Genomic DNA, 24,371 nt, shown 5'->3' with positions numbered 1-24,371 from the left:
AAAATTTGTAATTATTTTTTATTTGAAAATTTAAAAATTTTATAATGATTAATTTGAAAATTTTGTATTTAAATTATGTTTAGGAATGAAATGGGATATGATAAAACAAGATTAAATGAAAATTTTGTGTCTCATCCCATACCCCAAACCTACCCTAAGCATTTAATATGTTTATCTCAACTTCCAAAAAATCGAATCAGCAACTTTAGGTTGTGTTTGGATAGTGATTCCACTATTATTCAATATTTTATTATTACTTTTCAGTATTTTTTACTACTATTCATTATTACTAAATATTTTATCATTACTTTTTCATCACTTTTTCATTAATATTCACAAATCATCTAAAATTATATCACTAGCTGTAGACAATGTGATCCTCTTACATTTATTTCTTACGTTGTTAATAAATAAATTTTAGTTTATAATTGATAGAAGTCTTCTTGAAATCTGTTTTTTATTTTTTATTTTTAAAATGCAAAATTCAAGAATGAAAGGAGTATCTAAATTTTAAGATTATGTTCATTTAGGTTAGGAACTTATACTCTTTACAAACAACCCAAAACCCGAGCAGTCCAACATAAAATCATAAGGCCTGGAAAAGAGGGGCTAGTCCAACGTTAGGGTCACAGTTCAGGCCTCCAGTGATCTAGTCTCTAGAACTGGAAGTCTTCCAAAGAAAAGAGTCTCGGGTCACTCCATTGTTTTACCATCATGGCTACCAAAATCAGAAGCCATTTTGGCTGCACGAGTCAACATGTCTGAGACCCATAGCGCTCCTTTGGCAAAGTAACTGCTGTTGACTACGGCATTACCAGCTGCAACAGCTGCTCTCCCCGTAACTGTAGCTGCGACTACTGCTGCTGTCCCTGTGGCTACTGCAGCTGACTTTGAGATTTCTGAAACATGGTATTTATCATCCACAGATTTGAAGGTATCCATGCCGGCATAGATCTGATCAGTGAGACCGATTCTATTGCTAAGCTCCGCAACCTTGGCCGCTGCGCTAGCTGAGACATTATGGGATTCGTCAAAAGCTTTGGCCTTGATTAATGCGTCTTTCCCCAGAACATATCCCTTCGCTAGCATTGTCTTCACAACTTCCTGCGCCACTGTTACAGCTTCTACTGGGGTAGAGACGAATTGTCCCATATGAGTAGCCTGCTAAAACTATAAATGTTCAGCATAACAGAAACGTGAATTAAATTTTATTGGTCCAGTTCTGCTCATTTTGGAAAATTATAAACCAGGGTCCTATGTCATAGTCGGGTAATTCCTTATAAATTAGAAAACGAGCCATCCAAAATAATTTTGACTCATTTTTGAGAACCAGGAACGCACCTCAAGCAAATATAGTAATTACTCAACAACGTCTACATACTCAATAGCATACTTTCAGAATAGTCCTTCAACCAAAGCTAAGCTTCTTTAGAATCTTTATGGACTATATATACATTGCCTTTCTGAGTTTTCAACAATTGGTAATTCCCAAGTTAACAATGAAACTCGAAAAAAATTGAGTCAGACTGCCCAAAATACGAAATTTCTATCCTATATGTTATGAGAGACTGGGTCAGAATTCCTGGATCTCTTATTGATTTCATATAGCAACAATTGAAATTGCCATCTTATAATTTCCGTGATGAGTTTCTCCAAGTTGTCATGTCCTATAGCATAAAGCTTTTCATGTAAACTTATAAATTGATATTGCATACTCTTGAGCTAGAATCATCTTCTGGCTTCCACCAGGGACTGCTCCAAGGATCAGATTCCTCAATATATGATCCCCAAGGTTGTATGTATACACATTGATCTAAAATGGTAGCTCCCTGAAACACACACACAAAAAAAAAAAAAAAAAAAAAAAACCACAATGAGAAGATAAACTGTGGTGCAAAACATCAGATAGTCAATGAAATGTGAATACACTGTAACTAATGTTCATGCATCGCAAGTGGGACTTTCGTTTCAGCAACATGCAACACCCCATGAAAAATCAATTTTTAGGTAAAGATAAAGGCGCCATACAACTTATTAAGCAAAACTTGGACTGATGTAGTTTCTTTCCTATAACAGAATTAAGTGCTTGTCTAGTCTGCGAAGCAACTTACACTGAGCAACACAGCAGTTCCCAGGGCATAAGCATCTTTAAATGTCACATATGCAGTACAAGCAAATTCACCAGATCTGTTTTTCAACCAATTAAAAAAAAAAAAAACAACTCTCCAAGTCAGACACAAATAATGATAACTATTTAGGTTACAAGTACCATCCGATAAGCACTACAGAACTTATGACTTGTAGATATGACGGAGCCTTCATAATCAATCCTGTTTGGAGCACTAGAATAATAGCTTATGAGGATGCCAATTACTGATTCTGTTTGGAGGTTTTCTGTTAATTCTGACGAGAGGTTCTGGGCTGCTTTTTCACCTCACTTTGGGCGTGGCACTAATAATACGGCTAAAAGCTTATTCTAGATGGGTTAAGGTTATGCATCAAGCTTCATTTCCAGTAGAACTCAAGTCTGACTCCTTAGGGGTGGTTAACGGGTTGTTGAGGAAAGGATGCATACACTGCATTTGATTGATCTGGTGGAGCAGAATTTCTCTTCTTTTCAAGCATTACATGTTGAGATTTAAAAAAAAAAAAAACCATCTATAGAGAAACTAACCTAATTGCTGATATCTTAGCTAAACTAGGTGCTAGGGTACCTCCCAAAACTTTGTGCTGTTTCATGACATCCCAAGCGAGGTCAGAGGCTGCCTAGTGGTCGATCCATCAGGCATGCCATACTTGACTTGTAAATGGCTGGGTTCTTTGTGTATAGTTTTGATTTTCTAAAGTTGTTTCTCCTTTGTAGCTTTTGGTGTTGTGTTGTAATGTGGCGATTACTCCCAGCATAATGTGATTGGCTTAATGGAAGTATAGACATTCTCATAAAAATAAAAACAAACCGTAAATAAGTTCATGCCTTCACTTATGTGTATAAAAAATAGTCTAAGCTTGCATTACAGTAAAGAAACAGACCAAAGCTTGCACAAGAGCACATTCGAGGAGAACGTAGAAAAAGAAGAAATATGAAAAAATTTAATAAGCAAATTAAGAAGTATATATAACCATTTAACTGCCACATTCACATGGGGAAGTAGTTGTTAGGAATTGAAGGAACTTGTAATTATGGCTGCCATATAGATCTCTAGCAAATTTTTCTAAGAATTGCAAGAAACTGGGTATGTTGAACATAACCACTTTTCTTATTGAAATGGGCCTTTCAAGGAAGATATCATCATCATGGTTATTAGTCTATCAATGTGAGTGATGGGGTAATCAAGAAAAATAGTATAGAAAAGGAGAATAGGAAGCCATCGATAGAATCGATTTTGATCCCTGAAATCTTAAAATTCATAGTAGTCCATAAACTAAGGTGACAACTTTGATGTCTTCAATGATTCCCTTCTAGATTATGAAGATGTGAAGGCTAAGTGAAGTTCATTATCCTATATAGGTCAAATCATAATTTTATATTAATTTAAAGTCACATAACAGCATTGCTGCTTTTGACTGTTTCCACACAGCTTGGACAAAAGTCCAAGGTATACTCATGACCAAACTACCATAAGGGAGATAAAGATTGAATCAATAAATGGGCTTATTTTCAGCAACTAGAAGCAGAGGAGATGAGTTGTACCTGACAATTTCAACATGCTCAATTGCACCAAAGTTAGCAAAAAAATCGTATACATCCTCCTCTGTAGCTTTAGGAGATAAGCTTGTAACCTCAGCAGTATAACCCCCAGGGTACATTCTCTAAAAATTTCAAAAGGAAAAGGTTGGATCAGAATGAACCTGGAAAAAAATGTAAAATAAAATGTCAGCACCTCGGTTCAAGAAAAGGTAAATGAGCACAGAAGAATCATTTTGGTTACTTCAACACTTAACAATGATGAAGGTACTGCATACCAGTACTTTTTTCATTTTGCATTATAAGGTCTGTATTTTAGACAAACAAACATTAAGGATAAGAAAATTGTCAGAAAGAGACAGAAGGCATTATTATCTTGGGCAGGCTTCCTTTATGTGGTGATCCTGAGGTCCATAACTTGGTGGTCCCCAACTCTCATCAATCTCTTGCGTAAGTGCAATCTAGGATGACCAATATAACCGGATGCTTCCAACATCTAGTGTGTGTATAATATGTGGCTTCCACTGAAAAGTAAGCAACTCCTAGGTGATCCAGTTTATTAGAAGACTCTATGTAGCACAGCATTTGGTGATAATTGTACCGATAATGTACTTATGTGCGTAATAGTGCATTTTCAATCAACATGATCCAAAATAAAGGAAAAGAAAGCGTAGGGGCAATCATAAAAAATGCGGTAGCATGCAAATTCTGAAAGCAAAAGTTTGGCTGGTATTGCAAGCATCGAAGCAAATCAAACAATGCAAGCGGGAGAAAGACTGAAACTTTGGCTAAAGTCGAACTGCAGGCGTGGCTAAACATAGAGAATTCAACTTCTCTCAAATGCCCATAGTGCCTCTTAAACAGAGACAAAAGGGGGGGTTATTTATCCAAGTAATCTTTCCGCTATGGAAATTAGGAACAACCTGATTATTTGCACAATGATTTGAAAGCAAAGAGGTTCCCAAAAGCGCAAGGGATAATAAACAAATGACAAATAATAAAAAAATCAGAAATCTCACTTTTCACAACAAAATTATCACATGCGACTCAAATTGGTCAGGGAAAATAACTCAGTTCTACTACAAACTTAATACCATCAGAGATGGCAAAACACGGACTATATTGTAATAACAGTGCGTGTACAAGTCTCCCAAGAATTAAGGTCAGGGCAGAACCCCAAAGGAGAACAGAAAATATAAAAAAAGAAAGAAAGAAAGAAAAACAGTTTGTGATGCCGTATACAGAAACTGCAAAATAAAGAGTCGAGCGTATTCTGAACATCCTCAAAGGTTTCATGAACTAGGAATAGCACGATCTGATTGAGCCTATGCAATACATGCGCTGTTGAAAGATGGGTAATCGAATTTACAAGAGAGATCGGAAACCCAATAATATAACAAGGTAAATTGTAGGGAATGATTCTAATTTCAATGCACATACCTGTTCTTGATCAGAGGTGAGCAACCGTAAGAGAGATTATACAGAGAAGAAGGAGAAGAAGAATCGAGCAACCAAGCCAGCTAATATGTTTACAGTTGAATGAGTAGACAAAATCTAAATTTTGTAAACTGCCATATGAGTGGCTCAACAGCCACACATGTCATCCGGACTGGATCCGATCATTTTCTTTTTGCTTTTTATTTTATTTTATTTTATCTATTCTTTTAATAATTTTATATATATATATATATATTTTTGTAAATCTATAACATTATTAAAAACACATTTTCTTAATTATTAAATAAAAAAAATACACTGTCGGCTTTACCATTTCTCAAAAAACAAATAAACAAAAACTAATGACGACAAAAAATAAAAACCTCGATTGTAAAGCCGAATCTCTACCAATGGGATTACATGAAACCAAAAACGTGGCCAAAAGATAACATTCTGAAAAAGGCCTATTAACATCACCACGAACGGATTAGACAAAGAAAAAAAAACATCCCCACGATCCAATCAAAGGGTAAATTAAAAACAGCAAAAGGGAACCAAGATCAACGAAAATGAAAGAGATAATTTTGTTGTTTTTTTACAACATTTTTATAGCTTTGCTTTATAAATTAATATTATCGTAAGAGAATCGTTATTTTATAAATATATCTCACATTTTAAATATAATTAAAAAAAAATATATATATATATATATATAAAGATTCTTTCTTGATTAATTATTAGTCTAAAATTAATAGGATTGTTTAGATTAAGAGTGCCTTTCAATTCATCTGATTTAATTATTATAATTTTTCTAAACTTTCACACAAAATACAGTAAATAATTTAACATTTTTCAGATCTTAAAATAAAAATAATATTAAAAAATAATAATATTCTAATAATATTTTATGCAACTTTCATCTTATTTTATCTCATCTTATCCCAAATCACTATCTAAACATCTCCCAATAATACTAGTACTGCCCACATTCAAATGAAATGAGCTAATGGCCTTGAGAGAGATCTAGTACTCACTCATGTGTTACCAGGAATTAAAGCTCATTGCCTTGTCTGCTGCATGCATCATCGCCTCACTCACAAACAGAAGTACTATAATGTAGAATTCCCTTCTAATATAACCTTTCTTTTTGTATTGTATTTGCATGGATCCTGCTCTTTGTCCTTGGGGTGCCAGTATTGATCGTCAGTAATGCTGCCCGCGCCACTCCCACCGACATTTCTAGCTTCTGTGTAGTACAAATTAATTAATTGTCAATAACTCCACGCTCTTACAAGTACCGGATGACGTTCGAATTAAATCGATTAATTTACGTAAATAAAGTTGGATTCTTTGTTTTTTCCCACAATTTGAAGAAAATATGGAGAAGGGATAGATCGAGCAATCCATATTGTACAAAAGATGTAATTAATAAGCATTAATTCATATATCGAGAAGTATTAATTCATATATTTAAGGGGCAAAGCATTAATTTTTTGTTTAGGAACCCCTAACCACGCTTTTGATCATCTCACATATATAACCTAATTAAGGGAAATGAAAAAACAAAAAAAGAAAGGAAAGAGAACTCTTATAAGCATCTATAAAACAAGAGTAGTGGCACATAAACAAGTCATACACGATTTCTCAATTAATAAAATATTTAAAAATAATAATTTGAATACATCAAATCAAAATAAAATTAAAAGTCAAAATAATTATTTTATTTATTAGTTTAATTAGCGGCCAATTCAGATGAAATTCTTCTTGTTTAATAAGCTGTAAACTAACTAAAGGCAGCATGGGGGGGGATCTTCTATTCAGCCACGCAATGCGCGCATGGTTTTTCCTTCAAGATCGCTATATATGTAGATTAATGCCTTAAAGATTAATCATGTTTATGTCAAGATATTATATATAATCATACTTCTTATCGAATATATATTATATGCACGTTTTTGCATTTGATTGTAGAGATCAGGATGGATCGATGAATGGATCATGAATCCTGATCTACACATGATGAGATCGAACATCAAATTAGAAAGGTTGAAAATCGCCAACTATCGAAGTCCCATGCATGTATGTTCTTATATATCCCTTCTTAATTATCATGATCTCAACATCTATAACGCGGGTAAGCGTACGTACAGTTTTACACACGATCGATTTTAATGATCAATATCGCAGCTTACATTTATATTATATGTAGATATATCAATCTTGCATATCTATCTTAGATAATATTGCTAATTTGCACATGACTTCTTGTCCATATATATGATCTCTTATATGCACACAATATTTTTCCTCTTTCACTTATTCAAATCTGTCCGGCCTCCTCAGACACAGAGAGAGAGAGAGAGAGAGAGAGAGAGAGAGAGAGAGAGAGAGAGAGAGAGAGAGAGAGAGAGAGAGAGAGAGAGAGAGAGAGAATTAGGGGGGTGGGGGGTGGTAATTGGTACGACAAGTCATGAAGATCAACTGTACATGATCTATATATATATGGAGATCAAGTAAAAATTAACACTGACCTCTCATCATTTTGAACCCTTTTGGATGATTATCAAAGCCCATTGTCATTAATTAATTAATTTGTCTCATTGTCATTAATTTATATATGGAAAATTCTAGGTACGTTGCCCTAATTTTTATTAATTAAAATTTTGAAAAGTAAAAAAATTAATGAAAAAAATTGAAAACTCTAGCATTAATTTCCATAAATTGGGGGGAAATGCATGGGGCCAGGGGAGCTTGTTTTAATTTCTTATGAGAAAGCTTTTATTTGACATTCTTTTGTCAAATAGTGTATATATATATATATATATGCAGTAGCCAATAGATCAGTAATTAATTAATTGGAAAACCCGAACGGCCAGTACTACTACTGATGTCGATCCATTTCAAGAGTCGATATGTAGTTTTTAACCGGCCAGTTAGGATAAAAAAAAGAGTTTGATCATATTGTCGATGACCAATCTCAATCAGTTTCACCTTTCAAGGAGTAGTACTACCGTGCAGATCATCTTACTGCACGTAGGTTGAGGACTGATCTAGCCACAAAGGGATCATATATACAAAAATAATTTAATTGAATTTATTAAATTGGTGTTATTTCATGCATATGATCCATCAAATATACTTTATAATAAAAATAATTTTACAATCTAACGAATCACATCAAATCATATCAATTTGTAAAATTATTTTTATATAATTTTTTTTGTAACTAGAGTGCTATTAATTCTCCATACTTATATTTGTTTAATCAACTCTAAAACGCTTATCGCTATTGTCTTACACCCCGCCCAATGAAACCCAAAAATATCATAAACTGTGAGTACTCCTCTAAACATGGATCGAGCTGACTGTTTCCAAAATTTCTTTGATCGTCATAAGTAGCGACTATATAATATATTGTCGTCATTAATTAGCGACGTGCTTTCATACGTACATAGAGATCATGTCGCGTTTGTTGATGGATATTGTTGTGTTTTAATCTGTTGTTCCATGGGAGTTCATGGGGTCTGTGAAGTCTGACCTTAATAATAAGGTACGTACGTAATTATCTTTAATGCAAAGTTAATGAAGAATTCCAGTTCTACAGAAAGTACTCAAGATTGCCATAAACTTATACGTATTTTGATGCAAATGAAGCGGAACTTCTACGCCTTCCTAATCATGAGTATATACTATATATAGACGTGTTTGGTATTAATGCAATCTATTAATTTAAGCATGCATGCATGCGTATATATAGCATAGCAATCTGTATTTTTTATGATCCACAAGATTTCAAAGATCAGCACATCATGATATTTTTGAAGAAAATTTAGTGGGTGGACCCAAACACCTATCTATGGCAAACTCCATGATCAAAATCTGAAAAACTAAGCCAATATTTTCACGTAAACCATGAAAGAAAGTTTGTAAAGGAAATGGGATTTGTTGTATCATTATAAATTGCTGGACGTACGTACGCACCTCTTTAAAAGTACCTATAAAAATATAGGAAAAAAAAAGGGAAAGTAAATTCACCCCTTTGTGTCACCATAAATAAAAAGGCATTTTTTTGTCGTTTTTTTTGGTGTTGCTACCCGTATGTCGAATGATAATATAATATCGCTAGCTGCTCATCATAAGAAAACAAGATCGAGACTTGAATCAAATCAGTGATCAAACATTAATATTTAAGATGCATATTGATTTGGGGTTCAGCTTATATATGTGTATATATATATATATATATGCTGACGTAGAGCCACCGCATCCTGATGTTACCAGCAAAAGCTAATTAAAGTAGATTAATTTGTATTTGCCATTGATGATCACGACCAGTACATGAGTTTAAGCAATCAACCTCATTTTGCATGCAATTAAAGAGGCCTTGCTAGTGCAAGTCCTCATATTATACCACTTAAGTACAGCGGCTATATCCACGTACGTCGGAAATCTAAAATACGTATACTAACCCTTGCTTGATCTAGTGATCAAAACCTAGATATATATATATATATAGATATATAAAAACCACAACTATATATATATATATGTAGAGTAGGATAAGGGTTAATTTATTGCGTAATCAAGCTCCGAATAATCGAGGCTTCGGCGCTCTCAGCATCAATAGTAGCCAAAAGCTGGGACAGTCGCTCGCTCAGGTCATCCACCTCTCTGTGCAAGTTTCTGATGTAGTTGCAGGTCTCTTGTAGGACCTTAGAAGCAGGTACCTGCAATATACAAAGTCAAATCCAACTCAGCAATCACTTCCTAATTCCATATATGTACGAACATAGCATTTACTCTGAACCATATCTCTACTATATACAGCTCAGGCCATATGGGCCAACCAAATTATAAACGCTGAAGTTAGTATATATGTACAAAAACTAAACTTTGTAGCAACATGGTCCAACCAAAAGAGTGTTAAGTAAAGGTCAATGAGAACCTTAACAACCATGAAAATTAATATGTTGTTTAGAAGTAAGTTCCTCAATATCCGGGTCAAATTTGAAACTACCCACGAGAGTGCATGCTATTATATTATGATGGCAGGGTTTACACGTGAGACATTTGCACAATGCCTTCCTGCAGTTGGGTCTACGGTATTACAACCCGACTTTGCACAGAGACAGAGAGACAGGAGAGAAAGATAGAGGGTTAAAATACCTTGTCAGAACGCCTATTGCGAATCTCAGGAACAAGTTGGCGTAACTTGGAAACGAGGTCGATGATTTGGTCATCTGTGATCCTCGAAGAAGTCCCCGACTGCCTCGGCCTCCTGCTAGACATCCCTAGATCAGTTTCGTCCGTGTTTGTCTCAAAGTTTGAACCTTCAGGATCTATATATAATATAGCTGAGAAGCGATATTATGACCGCAAAGAGCCAATAGAAATAAGTTTTTTCCTCTAACGAAGAAAGGCAGGCTTGAAGAAAGAGAAGAAAAGCAAAGGAGGAGGAGGAAGAAGAAAGAGAAGAATGACTAGTGTGCGATATAAGCTGTGAAGAAATGAAGAAAGCGATAACAGAGATATAAAGAGGAAGGACCACAGAGAAAAGGAGCCGTGAAAGAGAGAGAAAGAGAGAACAATGGCATAGACAGTGATGTTGTATGTGAAGAAGACAAGTGCATTGGAGAAAGCAGTGGAGTAGGCTTGGTGTTTTGAAGGAGAGAGAGAGAGAGCGCATAGACTTCTTATGTGTATGTTCCCAAGTTGGGGTATGATCTCAAGTGGGCTTTAAAAAATATGTTTGTTTTTGAGCTAACAAAGTGGGCCTTCATGTAGATGTCTCAATGCGCAAGAGCATGTGATCATAGGACAGGGATCCTCTCTAACAAGGCACAATCACCCCCATTTGCATTAACAAATCAAAGGCCGCCAAAAATATCCCATATTTCGAGTACCATAAGCCATTTGAATTTCAGCTCCTTTGTTTCAGGGCACTTGAGTCTTAGCTCTTTAGGTCCAATTCTGAAATGGCATGCTGTTACTGGTTCATACCCAAGTTGGAGGAAAGATGGTAGCTAGTCAAGAAGGATCTCAACAGAGACATTATTATTATGTTTATACATTACACAATGAGGTTTGCTTCACCACGTACAACTAGTCAATACAGTACTAATCTTTGCACATGCAAACTTAGTTTATTATTACACTAATATGTCTTCTTCTTTTTTTCAATCTTCTGGGTTATATATATATAAATATAAAATTCAATTAAATGCCCACCAAGCAAAATCCCCAGTCTATATCTACCTCTCGTATATATAATATTGTTTTTCTTCCTTGTTTGGGACACAACTACGTGAGTGTAGGTACCATCCCCTTGATTGTCAAAGGCTCGGGTCACATGCCATTTCCCTAGAGACACGACATGACAGGTGGCTAGTCTTAATTAGTCTTGGTACACACATCTTATGGGGACGAAGAGGTTCCTAAGACGAGCATAGTCGTGAAGTTTCCATGCTTTCGTACGTCGAGGCACTCGTCGAGGCACTGTCACGTGTATCTATAAAATTGGAAGACCCCCCCATTAGGGCCCCACTCCATTTTCCTCTTTGTTATGTTACTTAAAACCATATTCGATTTGTGCCAACAACCATCGAAGTTGTTAAAAAGAAGCTAGAAGAAAATGTGACATATTTTGGGCAATCCCCATTTGTTTTGGGTAAAAAGAAAGATCATGGGCGCATTGGGCGGGGTTAGATGAGTTAAAAAACAGTTTGGAAACAAGCAAGGAGGAAATTTCGAATTTTCCACGCAATTCCATTCTTTAGGGTGTCATGCATTCTGTAAGGGGAGTCCATTTAGATTGAGACGGTTCGTTGCTGGCCGGTCTCCTTAATTGGGAAAACAAAATTGACCACAGCATTCCAAAGGCAAAAGAAAATCGACATCATACAATCTCATTGATTGCAGTACTGTCCCTAATACACGATGTGCAATATTTCTTTACATGATTTGAGTGCGACAATAGAGTGTGTGTGTATATATATATATATAATATGGGGTTACTTGGGTTTCTAATTTATAGGAGGCCGGAATAATATCGATCTTTTGATATAAACATCATGATCATCAAGAAAATTATCGTTTAAGTCATAAGATATTTGAATAGTAAATAGTCAAAAAGGTTCACTCTATCGATACTTACCTACGAATAATCCTTTAATTTCTATTTAGTACGTAGCTCCACTCACGTCAAAGTTTTCATAGCTTAACATGAATTACTTGTGAGATAAACTAATAATAATAATAATAATAATAACTTTTTTTCTTATTTTTCTTAATTAGTGGTATATATACACGCGTGCATGTACGATCATAACACCCATTCATCTTTTATTTTGTATGGAGGAGAGGTGTGTTGGGTGGTTGGGTGATTCTTAAGTCTTCATTTAAAAATAATTGCAATTATTTTGGGGTCCGCGCAGGGAATAGTGCATGTTCTCCTCGATCTATTACTTCAATATTCCAAGTAGCTAGGCATGCATGATTTTCCTTCCATTTTTTCTGTTCTTTTTTTCTTTGTTTTGGACATTCTTTAATTTCTTTAATATGAGTTGCATGCAGAGAGATTTAGGTATGGACTGAAGCAGCCATCTTGTGTGAATCTTCATGAAGAAACATCAGTTGGAAGTTGGTAGTTGGGGTCATTGATCAGTTGGAACCCAATGATGAAAAAGGATCGAAATGATGAGTTTCATATATAGCGTGTTTAATATTGACTCCCCCATGCAGTGCTGCTAGTGCATGCGCGCGGAGTTCCCTCCCTATGATTTACATGAACTAATTCCATTCACTTTCTTGCTACTACTACAGTTCATTTTTTGGAAATACAATATTAGAAAGTGATCATGAGTCTCCGACAATCCTTATCCCTCACTTTCGATTTGCTAAATTTACGCTAAAAGAAACAATGCTTGCGTGCTTTTGATTTTTCACCATCATCCATTTACTTGATTTGCTGACTTTCTTTCTTTGCTTTCCTTTTCCTTTTAAAGTCTATATATGTATATATATATATACACACATCAAAATATTATAAAAATTTAGATCATCTCCGATATTACCCGACCAAATTATAAAGAGATCTTATACAAAAAATTTACACGAAGTACTAAATATTCATGTAGGATCTATATATGCTGTCTAAAAAAATCTTACATTAAGCTCCCATTTGGAACTTAGGTTGCGTTTGGATATTAAGCAGAACTAAGTTAAATTGAGTTCTTTATCAATAATAGCGAGTTCAGTTGGTGGAGTAAGTTATGTGAGACCTATCTAAAATGTGTTTGAATGTTATACTCAACTTAAAATTAAACTGAACTGAGTTAAACTCAGTTAGTTTAACAACCAAATAGGGTCTAAAGACTCAACTGAGATAAACTCAATTCAATCTAATTTTAAGTTGAATTTAATATTCAAACACATTACTCTTAAATTACTAAATATCACTCAATTCAAGATATCTTTGCAAGTAAGACTTACAACCATTTTAAAATCAACACCTCTTTACACATAAAATCCATAATTTTTTTCAACTTTTCATAAATACATATAATTAAACTCATTTCACACGCATTTAAACTCATTTTAAGTGGGTCTTAGAAAACTTATTTCATCATCTCAACTCACTATTATTCATAAAGAATTTAATTCATCTCAATATCTAAATGAGAACTAAATATTGCAGAATTGACACAATGGATGAGTTTTTTCATTTTAAAATTAATTAGACCATCAAATTTAATCAGATAATTGAATATCGGTTATAATATAATCTCTATTAAAAGTGTTGCATGTATATATATTGGTAATTACGTTAAACAAACCTACCTGAAGGCTTTTGATTCTTGAATCTCCGACATACAATCAACGATGTCGTAGCATGATATGCAGCTGCATGCTAGCTTTCTTCATCGCACGTTAAAATTATATCTTTATCACAACTAATTGCTTAACCTAATGCGTAACTATAGTAATTAATTCTGTTTAATTAATTTTTGTTTTTTTGTTTTTGGTTGGCTTCATGCACCGACCTTGTCTGCTTCTCAATACTTTTGTACTACACGTTCGATGCTATTTGTTTATTACCACTAATTGCTTAACCTAATGCGTACGACTTAATTATTCTTTTCTTTGCTTCACCGACCTTCTCTCATTTATTCCAACGTTTTTAATTCGATCTGTACTATAATTATTACATACTATTGGATTGTTCAATCATAGGCTTCGTTGACTTCATATCGATGTTTGAAAAGAACCCCTTCCCACCCCCTAACGAGGGAGGGTACGTGCTTTAATGATAGTTTTCCATATTTCCTAAAATTAATTAAATAAAAAGAATTTCCAATATGTAGAGCCATGTGTGTATAAAGAAAAAAAGAAAAATAATTATTTATTAGTTTATATTTTTGACACGTAAGAAACTGTTTGGATTGAGAAATACTCTCAACTCATCTGATCTTATTATTATAATTTTATTAAATTTTCATACAAAATATAATAAATAATTTACTTTTTCAAATCTTAAAATAATAATAATATTAAAAAATAATATTCTGATAATATTTTATTTAATTTTCATGTAAAACTATCGCATCTCATCTCATCTTACTATCCAAATAATATCTTAAACACATAACGGAAGTGTGCCACACAATAATAAAAATTATTGATGTTTTAATTTTTTTTAGTAATTATAAGAGTTATTATAATAAATAATGTGTTGACACCCTATATTTATTTTGTTAAGGGCCGGTCTAAAAAAGAAAAAAGAAAAAAAGATCTTCACCTTCGTCTTATCCCGAAGATATTGATCAGATCGCCAGGCCCAAATGTAAGTAGAACCAAGACCTAAGCAATGGTCACCAGGGAATAAATGGGATAGACCAAAAAGGCCATGCACTGTTAAATAGGCTGCATGACTTGACCTACAAAAAAATGGGCCGCTTGATCTGTCCATAAAGACTATCCTCATTCTCTATTTCAATTCGTGCCTGAATTAGGAAATATTCCCGTTCTCCACTCCTCAGGTCAATGTCATTAATGTGAGATCGCCAAAACAATGCTACCGACGCCAGATGAATCCATAGCCATTGGATTGCCACCAGCTTATTAAGCAATGCAAAGTGATAATCAATAAATAATTAAACAAGATCCTTAACAATATGTAAAACAAATTCAGTAAGCGGTTGTGGGTGGGCCACAGTACACCCCTCATTAAGGCGGCCTTAGATTTCAAAAGAGGACCGGATCTGGGTCAACCAGATCTGCTCTGGTTCAGGCAGAAAAGCTTGAACTTCTGGGCTCCAACATACTTAATGGGCCTGTATTATCCCTATCCAAAATTGATATGTTGTTGGCAAAGCAATATGCCAATAGTAAAGGAACACCCTCAAGTTCTACGGTATCATAATGGATAGAAATATCAAAATGTTCATTTGTTTGCAATTGATTGGCCGAGTTATGCCAATCATATCAGCAGCAATAGCATTCCATTGGGAAATTCGTATTTTGTGGGTAGGTGATGCTCCTTTGACTTCGTCCCGACGGTGCTTTGAACGGTGGATAATGTTTTGAAATTTACTTGGTTTTCTTTTTGTCATGTGTAATGGGATGACGTTTTCTTAATTTGATCCGATGGGACTCCATTTCCATTTACTCTTATAATTCTCTTCGACTAGTTTAATTGTCATATTCCATGCTCCTAACAAAAAATTACTTAGGGTGGTGGCTCAGTCGTCTATGAGTTTGACAATAGACACTAAGTCTTAAGATCGAATTTTACAACAAAAAGCACTCAAAATTATTGGTAACTCGTTAGCTCATAGACCATTGATGCCCTCGTGGCCTTGTGGGGTTAGGTTTAAGTTATGACTTAAGTCTGATTTGTAGAAAGCTCCTATGGTTCTTATCGTTTAGGCTCATCCTATTTGGCTCCTCAGTGAGTTTGATGCTACTATAGTCATGTTCTGATAGAAAAGTCATCTCTAATTATCTCATCTAACTTTTTTTTTATTCAAAAAAAAATTGAGATACCATTCCAACCTGCAGATAATGGATAAATGGATTCACAATTCCAACCTCAAATATCTTTTTTATTATTATTTAATATATTGGGAAGGAGAGTCGAATATAAAATCCCTATTTTAGAGACTTGGGTGTTATGTCAGATGGCCATATGCCTTTGGCAAATATCTTTGTTGATTTGTTTCCCCTAACACAACAGTAATATGGAGGTCCATTAATTCCTCTTCCCATTTCAAGCTAGAGACCTCATTTGCAGCTTTAGCTACGTAGTTTCCAGTAGAACATCAAGTTCTAAGATTACAACAAATGATGTTAGAGACCTCATTCTAAACCTTCAACCACTGTTATTATTATCCACAGAGGTGGACAGATCGAGCAGGACATTAACTAAGGTAGGAATGAACTTAGCTCCCACATCGACCCGGTGTGAATGAATAAATGCATTCATTTGCCAACATTTCATTGCTAAAGTTAATTGATTTGCTAACATCGATCCTGGAGGAGATTTGCTATCGTATATCGAGGTTGCACGGAGAGGTTGAAGATCTGAGCAAGACAATTTATTGTTTTTCTTTTGAGAGTGCTATAATATAATAATAAGTTATATCTACTTTATAATAAAAATAAATTTATAATATTATATATTACATCAATTCACGTTAATTTGTGAGTTTATTTTTATAAAATTTGTTTATTATTAAAATATTTCTCTTTTTCTTATGGATTGTGCTATTATAAAAGCGTACGAAATTACCATTTTGCTATACCATGTCGGGGCCACGGATGGAAAGCTTCAATGATGTACGAGTAGTCGAGTACCGGTCATAAAATGTAACTTAAATTTGTGTTGTCACTAATAGATTTACTTTAATCATATCACTATCATATGGTCTTTTTTATTTTTTATTTTTCCTGCAAATAGAGCTTCACTACTAGAAAACAGATTACAAGCATTGTTCATCAACCCATACAATTAGAACATTACACACACCAAAAGAAACATTAAAAATTGGGGATCTTTACCATTATGGAAGTCTATGAGTTAAGGGGGAATTGAGATGAAGGGTATGCTTCCATAGAAGTTATTAGATGCTGCCTATTGTGCAATTGAATGCTCGTATCGATTCAGATTTCTATAAATTTTCCTAATTTGCCAACTTAGAAAAGTGTTGAGGAATTTCCTAATATCCTTTCTGATAGGCTGGACAAACTAGATTGCATTATCAATCTCCTAGCTCATTCATTGCTTGTAAAGTGAGTAGTGAGTCATATGTAATTACAACTTTTTTTTATATGTTTTTCCTTATCTTCCTTTACTATTATAAGTAGTGCTATGGCTTTACCATAATTTGGATTTTGGCTGGGGATGAACTTAGTCTAGACAAAGATTGGTGTACCTTATTCTGATCTACAAATGGTAGTTGCTGTATTGCCTGAGCTTCTTACCGCCACATCAAAAGTTAAAATGTAATGATTACTAAGTATTGATCTCCATTTGAAATCAAATCACTACCCCAACACACTACATTAATATTCTTCAAAGTCCTAAAATTTCAATCTAGAGAGTCTCAATTTCAGCTATTTGAACTGTAAAATGATCTATTTTGATGGTTTACTTTTTAAGTATTCACCATTTCAAATTATTTTCTCCATTTTTTTTAATTATTATTTCTCTTTTTTTGGTCTTATTAAATGCATAATGTTAAAAAAAAATTATTTTTCATATTTTTGTTTGAAAAAAATCAAGTTATAAGTATAATTACGTATTAATATATATATTAATTTAATGTGATTGGTCAAAAAATAAATTTTATTAAAAATAATATTAATTTAAATTTTAAATATGAAAAAATAAATATTAATATATAAATTAATAGTATAGTTGTGTAGTAAAATTTTTTGTCTGCCGGTCTTTAAGTTTCAACGTTAATCTGAACCTTTTAAAAACCGTACGGTAGAGATTTCAAGATTCTTTTATCTTCCTTTCAAGTCTCAAATTTCAGCTAATTCCTCTCTCGAAATAAAACCCTAATTGCCCGTTTGCTTAACCTCGGCAATCCTAATTTCGGTATACCACTCTAAGAATCGCCTGATACTCACTTGTGATTGGAGCGGTTGGGCTTCATTTTTTTTTCTTCTTGTTATGGGATCCGTATCATTTCCGTCTCAATCGGCGCGTTCGAATTGACCGCCCGTGGGATAATTCAGGTTTGCTTTGGGGTTATACGGAGAGTCGGCATATCTGTGGTGCTATTAGGTCTTGTGAGAGAGCTGCAATCGGAGAATATGAGCTCTCAGAGGAAGAAGAACTTTCAGATTGAGGCGTTTAAGCACCGGGTTGTAGTGGATCCGAAATACCCTGAGAAGACATGGAAGATTCTAGAGCATGCGATCCACGAGATTTATAATCACAATGCTAGCGGGCTCAGTTTCGAAGAACTTTATAGGTTTTGTGCATTTGCTTCATATAAGTGCACATATTGAGCATAATCTCGTATTATTTATCTATGCTTTGAAGTTTAACAATTAGGCTGATTCATTTCCTATATTAGCTCACTTTTTTATTTAAATTATTGGTGATGATCAATAACTTATTAAGCGAGTTTTTGGGCTTTGACTATTATGCTACTCTAATATTTCAAGATTAACCCGGATAGATGACTGGGATTGCCCTTGTTTGCATGCTTTGTTTTTTTGTTAAGATCCCATAATTTTTTTTTTTTTTTTTCCTTCTGAATGGTCTAAATTGGATGAGAAATAGGCAAGTGAAGTGGACTGCATGACATTTATGATTACTTGTGGGAATTTTTTGAGCAACAATCCCTTCTCACTTTTCATTTTTTTTTTCTTTTTTTTAGCACCGGGTGTCCAGACTAGTCCCGGGGTGCACAGGCCCTTCTCACTTTTCACGCTACATTGAGCTGTTTATGTTCACGTTTAGTTTCGCATGATGTTTGACTTTTGATAGTGAGTTTCTTGGTCGTGAGGGACGGCAAAAGCTTGAAAGTGGTTCCAAATGGAAAAGAAGGCTACCATGTGGATAGGAAGTTCGTGAGTGTTGTATTTCGGCCTCATATCTGCAAATACGTGGATGTGTTTCATAATTTCAAAACCGTTTGATGTATATAATCCTCATCTAATACCCCTTACCAGTTGGTAGTTGGAGCTTTATATATTTTTTTGGGTAGGAGAATTATGTAGTAATCACACTGCATTTTTTACTCTTTTATTCGCTGAGGCTTCATTAGGTTTTAGGATATTTAGTTGGCATATTCATGTGCTGCTAGTTGTTTTTTAGCTTCCTTGTATTACTTTGTTTTGCTGTTCCCTTTGAGATTTCTCACCATGTTGTACTTTCTTTCTGTTTTTATGTGCATGTTCTATGGATATATCTTTTAGTGCTTTGGTTATATCTAAATTGATGGTTTAACTGTGATAAGTAAGGGGGCTCCCTCCATCCATTCTTTTGCTTCCTAATTTTTACATGATATTTTGTCCATGGAAATCTTCTTTCTTGATTTTTTTCCACACTCGACTTCAATGATATTTTCTCAACTTCTAGGATGAGAATCTGAGGTATTTTTTTGCCACCCAACTGTAATGATAGATATCATGTATAAATCCAGCCACCAGAGTTTTAGGGCCCAATATTTCTTGGTCTGATCTCTCTTTCCCTAGTTATCATAGCTTCATTCCAGTTCTCTTGATGGTATTATGTCCAAACCCAACCACAAGATTTTTAGGACCCAATAACTTTTGGTCTCTGTTAGAGAAACAGAGTACATGGATTTCCAATGTGATTTGTACTGATCATCTTTACATGTATTTATACACAGTGAAAAGGAATAAAAGAATGTTGTTCGGTTACAATACTTGGGACAAAATGGTAACTAATTTCTCTGCTGTTAGCTTCTAGAAAACATTTGTGTCTGCTGTTTGTACACTGAGTAAACCTTGCTGTCAATTGCTTTCAATTGGTGCAGTGCCATGTATGCCCTCCTTGTGTTTGTGAGAATGCACCATAGGATCACTTATTCTAATAGTCCCATTCCTCTTTCCCTAGTTACCATACCTTTTCCAACCATATGTGGTTTTGATTTATCATGTATGGCTACATTTACCAAGGGAAGGTTGTGAACTTTAGTCAATACTTGTAACGCCACAATGGAAGACTCAAGCCACATGGCCCATACTCTAAAAGGACTGGTTAATGATACAATTGAAACCCCATTGGAACATTATAAAGAGTAAAAATTTCTCCTTCCCAAGCAATGTAGGATTCCATACACTATCTATCTTATGCTCTTATCATTTGGGGTGTTACAATCTCCTCCCTTAAATTCCCAACGTCCTCGTTGGGCCCATCTGTCGCAGGTGGCACGACTCAAATCCCACATTTCTAGTTGAGATAATCTCTGATACCATTTGTAACACCTCAATGGAAGGCCCAAGGCACATGACCTATATTTCAAAAGAACTAGTCAATGATATGATTGTAATTCCATTAGAACATTAGAAAGAGCAAGAACTTCTCATTTCCAAGTAATGTGAGATCCCTTACACCACTTACCTTATTCCATTATCATATGGAGCATCACAGTACCCCTGATCTTGAATTTCCAAATGGGCTCTAGCCAAATGAGATAGATGAGAAAAATTAACAGGCCAGTTGTTGTGAGATCCCTTTGATCTTTGTCAACTAATCTGCAATGTTGACTTTCAAGTCATGGATTGATTGCAGATATGAACCAATCTTGACTGGTTCGCTTATTGGAGGGCACTGGTTCCTCAACCTATGAGTCCTGTATCCTAAATATAAACTTTGAGATCATTGACTATCAAGGTGCTTTTGATGTCGTGTGGAGTGCAAGAATAGGAGTCAACATATTTAAAGTCAAAGCTGCTTCGTTTAAGTGTTTGCACTATGAAGTTAGTAAATGACATGGATACGTGCCCCTTATTTTGTTCATTCAACTAGCATTTAAGGCAAAGAAGCTACAGATAATTTATCTTGTAATTTGAAGCTGCACCACTGTGGGAAAGGAAAGTTGCAGTTTGATGCTTCATCACATATACAAGATTTTGCATGCTTTATTGGTCATTTTTGTCCATATCCATATGAAATTGGTTATGGTAGTCATGTATCAAAGTTTCGTACCAGGGTCCACTTGTGACTTTCTTCCCAACCTTCCAATCGTACATGGGCATTCCAAAATAATATTTCAAAGAAATCTTCTTAAGATCAGCCCTTATTTGTGGACTGATGCGGGACAAACAGGAAACAATGCTTTGATAACTGGAGCTTCTTATCAAAACGAAAAGAAAGAAACTAGATAATTGTAGGTGAGACAATTTTGGAAATTAATGAGTGAGAAAGTAGGGAAATATTCTTGGCTGGCACCTCCTGTCTCCTCCAAGAGTTGGCTGGGGTTTGTGCCCTGCAAGGGGCATGAAGTGGGGAATAGTTTTAGGGGCACCCAGTCTATGTCATAAAACTGTACCTTAAGAAGGAAAAAGCTTGGAAGGGAATATTTTTTCCAGAAAGTTGGAAGTAAACCTACAGCTTGATTTGCCAGAGTTAATCCCATGGCATTTTTGCTAAGTGCAGCTACAGTGCTGCCAACTGTTGTAGCTGCACTTTTTTTAAATAAATGAATAAGAAACACTAGAATACATATTTTGTATGAGACGCTGCTACTATCTTTCTGCATAAGAACACCTTGCCTTTCTGATGTTTAAGATTCTGAATGCATTCAGGAATGCTTACAATATGGTGCTGCATAAGTTTGGAGAGAAACTCTACTCTGGACTGGTGACAACAGTGACTTCTCATCTAAGCGAAATATCTAAATCAATTGAAGCAGCTCAGGGGGAGGTATTCTTGGAAGAGCTAAACAGGAAATGGGCAGATCATAACAAGGCATTGCAGATGATCCGAGACATATTGATGTATATGGATAGGACTTTCATACCAAGCACCCACAAAACCCCAGTACATGAGCTTGGGTTGAATTTATGGAGAGATGTTGTTATCCACTCCAGCAAAACCCAAACTAGGCTTCGGGATACACTTCTTGAGCTTGTATATAGAGAAAGGAATGGTGAAGTTATAAATAGAGGTTTGATGAGGAATGTTATAAAGATGCTAATGGATTTAGGTTGTTCTGTTTACCAAGAAGACTTTGAGCAGCATTTTCTTGAAGTTTCAGCAGATTTTTACCGTCTCGAATCTCAACAATTCATTGAGTCATGTGATTGTGGGGATTATTTAAAGAAGGCAGAGAGACGTTTGAACGAAGAAATGGAGAGAGTGTCCCATTATTTGGATACCAGAAGTTTAGATAAGATAACTAATGTCGTCGAAAAGGAGATGATTGAAAGTCACATGCACAGACTAGTTCATATGGAGAACTCTGGCTTAGTTAATATGCTTGTGAATGACAAGTATGAGGACTCAGGGAGGATGTATAACTTGTTTCGCAGGGTGCCCGCTGGGCTCTCAATAGTGCGAGATGTCATGACCTCATACATTCGGGATACTGGTAAGCAGCTAGTGACTGATCCAGAAAGGTTAAGGGATCCGGTGGACTTCGTGCAACGTTTGTTGGATTTAAAGGATAAATATGACCAAATCATCAGTTTGGCATTTGGCAATGACAAGACATTCCAGAATGCTTTGAATTCCTCTTTTGAATACTTTATCAATTTGAATGCTCGGTCCCCAGAATTCATTTCTTTGTTTGTGGATGACAAGCTTCGAAAAGGACTGAGAGATGTCAGTGAGGAAGATGTGGAGGTTGTGCTGGACAAGGTCATGATGCTTTTTCGTTACCTACAAGAGAAAGACGTGTTTGAGAAGTATTACAAACAACATTTGGCCAAGAGGCTTCTTGCTGGGAAAACTGTCTCTGATGATGCAGAAAGAAGTTTGATTGTTAAGCTTAAAACAGAGTGTGGCTACCAATTTACGTCCAAACTGGAAGGTATGTTTACTGACATGAAGACGTCTCAGGATACAATGCATGGCTTCTATGCAAGCCATGGTGCTGAGTTAGGGGACAACCCCACTTTAGCTGTCCAGGTGCTCACTACAGGTTCGTGGCCTACTCAACCAAGTGCTACATGCAACCTTCCAGCAGAAATCTTGGGGGTATGTGAGAAGTTCAGGAGTTATTATCTTGGGACCCATACTGGGCGAAGGCTGTCCTGGCAAACAAACATGGGCACTGCTGATTTGAAAGCAACCTTTGGGAAGGGCCAGAAGCATGAGCTGAATGTTTCTACCTACCAGATGTGTGCACTGATGCTTTTCAACAATGCCAATCGGTTGAGTTATAAAGAGATTGAGCAAGCCACAGAGATACCTGCCTCAGACTTGAAGAGATGCCTACAGTCTCTGGCCTGTGTGAAGGGGAAAAATGTTTTGCGAAAGGAGCCTATGAGCAAGGAAATAGCTGAGGATGATGCCTTCTTCTTCAATGACAAGTTCACAAGCAAGCTCTATAAGGTAAAAATAGGTACCGTGGTTGCACAGAGGGAGTCTGAACCTGAAAATCAGGAAACCCGACAAAGAGTGGAGGAGGACAGAAAGCCTCAGATCGAGGCAGCAATTGTGAGGATCATGAAGTCGCGGAGGACTTTAGATCATAATAACATTGTTGCTGAGGTGACAAAGCAATTGCAGGCTCGGTTCCTGCCAAACCCTGTTGTCATAAAGAAACGAATTGAATCCCTCATTGAGCGGGAGTTCTTGGAGAGGGATAAAAATGATAGGAAAATGTATCGGTATCTTGCTTGAAGAAACAAACATAAAAAGTTGTCACACATCGTCCAAGGTATCTTGCTTGGCAAGGCACGTATGATTATATCCTCCATTTGTTGAATTGGAAGATTGTTCTCGAATTACTCCAGTCTTGGATGGTTTTCAATGATTTTCATTTAGTGTATCTTTGTCACGTGGACTATTGGAGCTCTTTTTGTTTTGCTTAAATCTTTGGAGGGGGCCGGATTGGGAGGTGTGTTTTGGGGGGCGCTTTATGATTCTGCCCTCGATTATGTCTAGTGCCATGGTCCTTGATTATTTTTCAGTAGAAAGTTAATTTACTTTTTCAATACATTCAATATCTGTAACATTCCATCGAAACATATATATATATATATATCTGTAACAGGCAATTTTTGGGGCTCAGCTCAGCTTGGCTGGCGCTCCAATGGT

General features: G+C 35.4%; 3 protein-coding genes across 8 annotated transcripts; 1 reads left to right on the top strand and 2 right to left on the bottom strand.

The window, feature by feature from the left end:
• Positions 1-497: 497 nt before the first annotated feature.
• On the bottom strand, positions 498-5,288 carry LOC122307830 (binding partner of ACD11 1-like). Of its 6 annotated transcripts, XM_043120933.1 has the most exons (6): positions 5,126-5,288; positions 4,928-5,026; positions 3,692-3,810; positions 2,112-2,187; positions 1,716-1,829; positions 498-1,161 (listed from the first exon to the last, which is right to left on the bottom strand). In XM_043120933.1, the coding sequence occupies exons 2-6, from the start codon at positions 4,979-4,981 to the stop codon at positions 694-696; spliced, it is 831 nt and encodes a 276-aa protein (XP_042976867.1). In that variant the 5' UTR covers positions 4,982-5,026; positions 5,126-5,288; the 3' UTR covers positions 498-693. The 6 variants fall into 6 exon arrangements, with proteins under 6 accessions (XP_042976867.1, XP_042976871.1, XP_042976868.1 ...); XM_043120937.1 differs by lacking the exon at positions 4,928-5,026 and having other exon boundaries at positions 5,126-5,285; XM_043120934.1 differs by lacking the exon at positions 4,928-5,026 and having other exon boundaries at positions 3,692-3,849; positions 5,126-5,283.
• A 4,108-nt stretch (positions 5,289-9,396) lies between these two features.
• On the bottom strand, positions 9,397-10,716 carry LOC122307724 (transcription factor PRE6-like). The gene is made up of 2 exons (XM_043120787.1): positions 10,289-10,716; positions 9,397-9,849 (listed from the first exon to the last, which is right to left on the bottom strand). The coding sequence occupies exons 1-2, from the start codon at positions 10,409-10,411 to the stop codon at positions 9,694-9,696; spliced, it is 279 nt and encodes a 92-aa protein (XP_042976721.1). The 5' UTR covers positions 10,412-10,716; the 3' UTR covers positions 9,397-9,693.
• A 7,388-nt stretch (positions 10,717-18,104) lies between these two features.
• On the top strand, positions 18,105-24,120 carry LOC122306578 (cullin-3A-like). Its single transcript, XM_043119001.1, has 2 exons — positions 18,105-18,603; positions 21,914-24,120. The coding sequence occupies exons 1-2, from the start codon at positions 18,443-18,445 to the stop codon at positions 23,952-23,954; spliced, it is 2,202 nt and encodes a 733-aa protein (XP_042974935.1). The 5' UTR covers positions 18,105-18,442; the 3' UTR covers positions 23,955-24,120.
• Positions 24,121-24,371: the final 251 nt, after the last annotated feature.

The sequence above is a fragment of the Carya illinoinensis genome, chromosome 4 (assembly GCF_018687715.1).
Source record: "Carya illinoinensis cultivar Pawnee chromosome 4, C.illinoinensisPawnee_v1, whole genome shotgun sequence".
Lineage (NCBI taxonomy): Eukaryota > Viridiplantae > Streptophyta > Magnoliopsida > Fagales > Juglandaceae > Carya > Carya illinoinensis.
The sequence above is the reverse complement of the archived record's forward strand: the minus strand, read 5'-3'. Positions and strand labels throughout refer to the sequence as shown.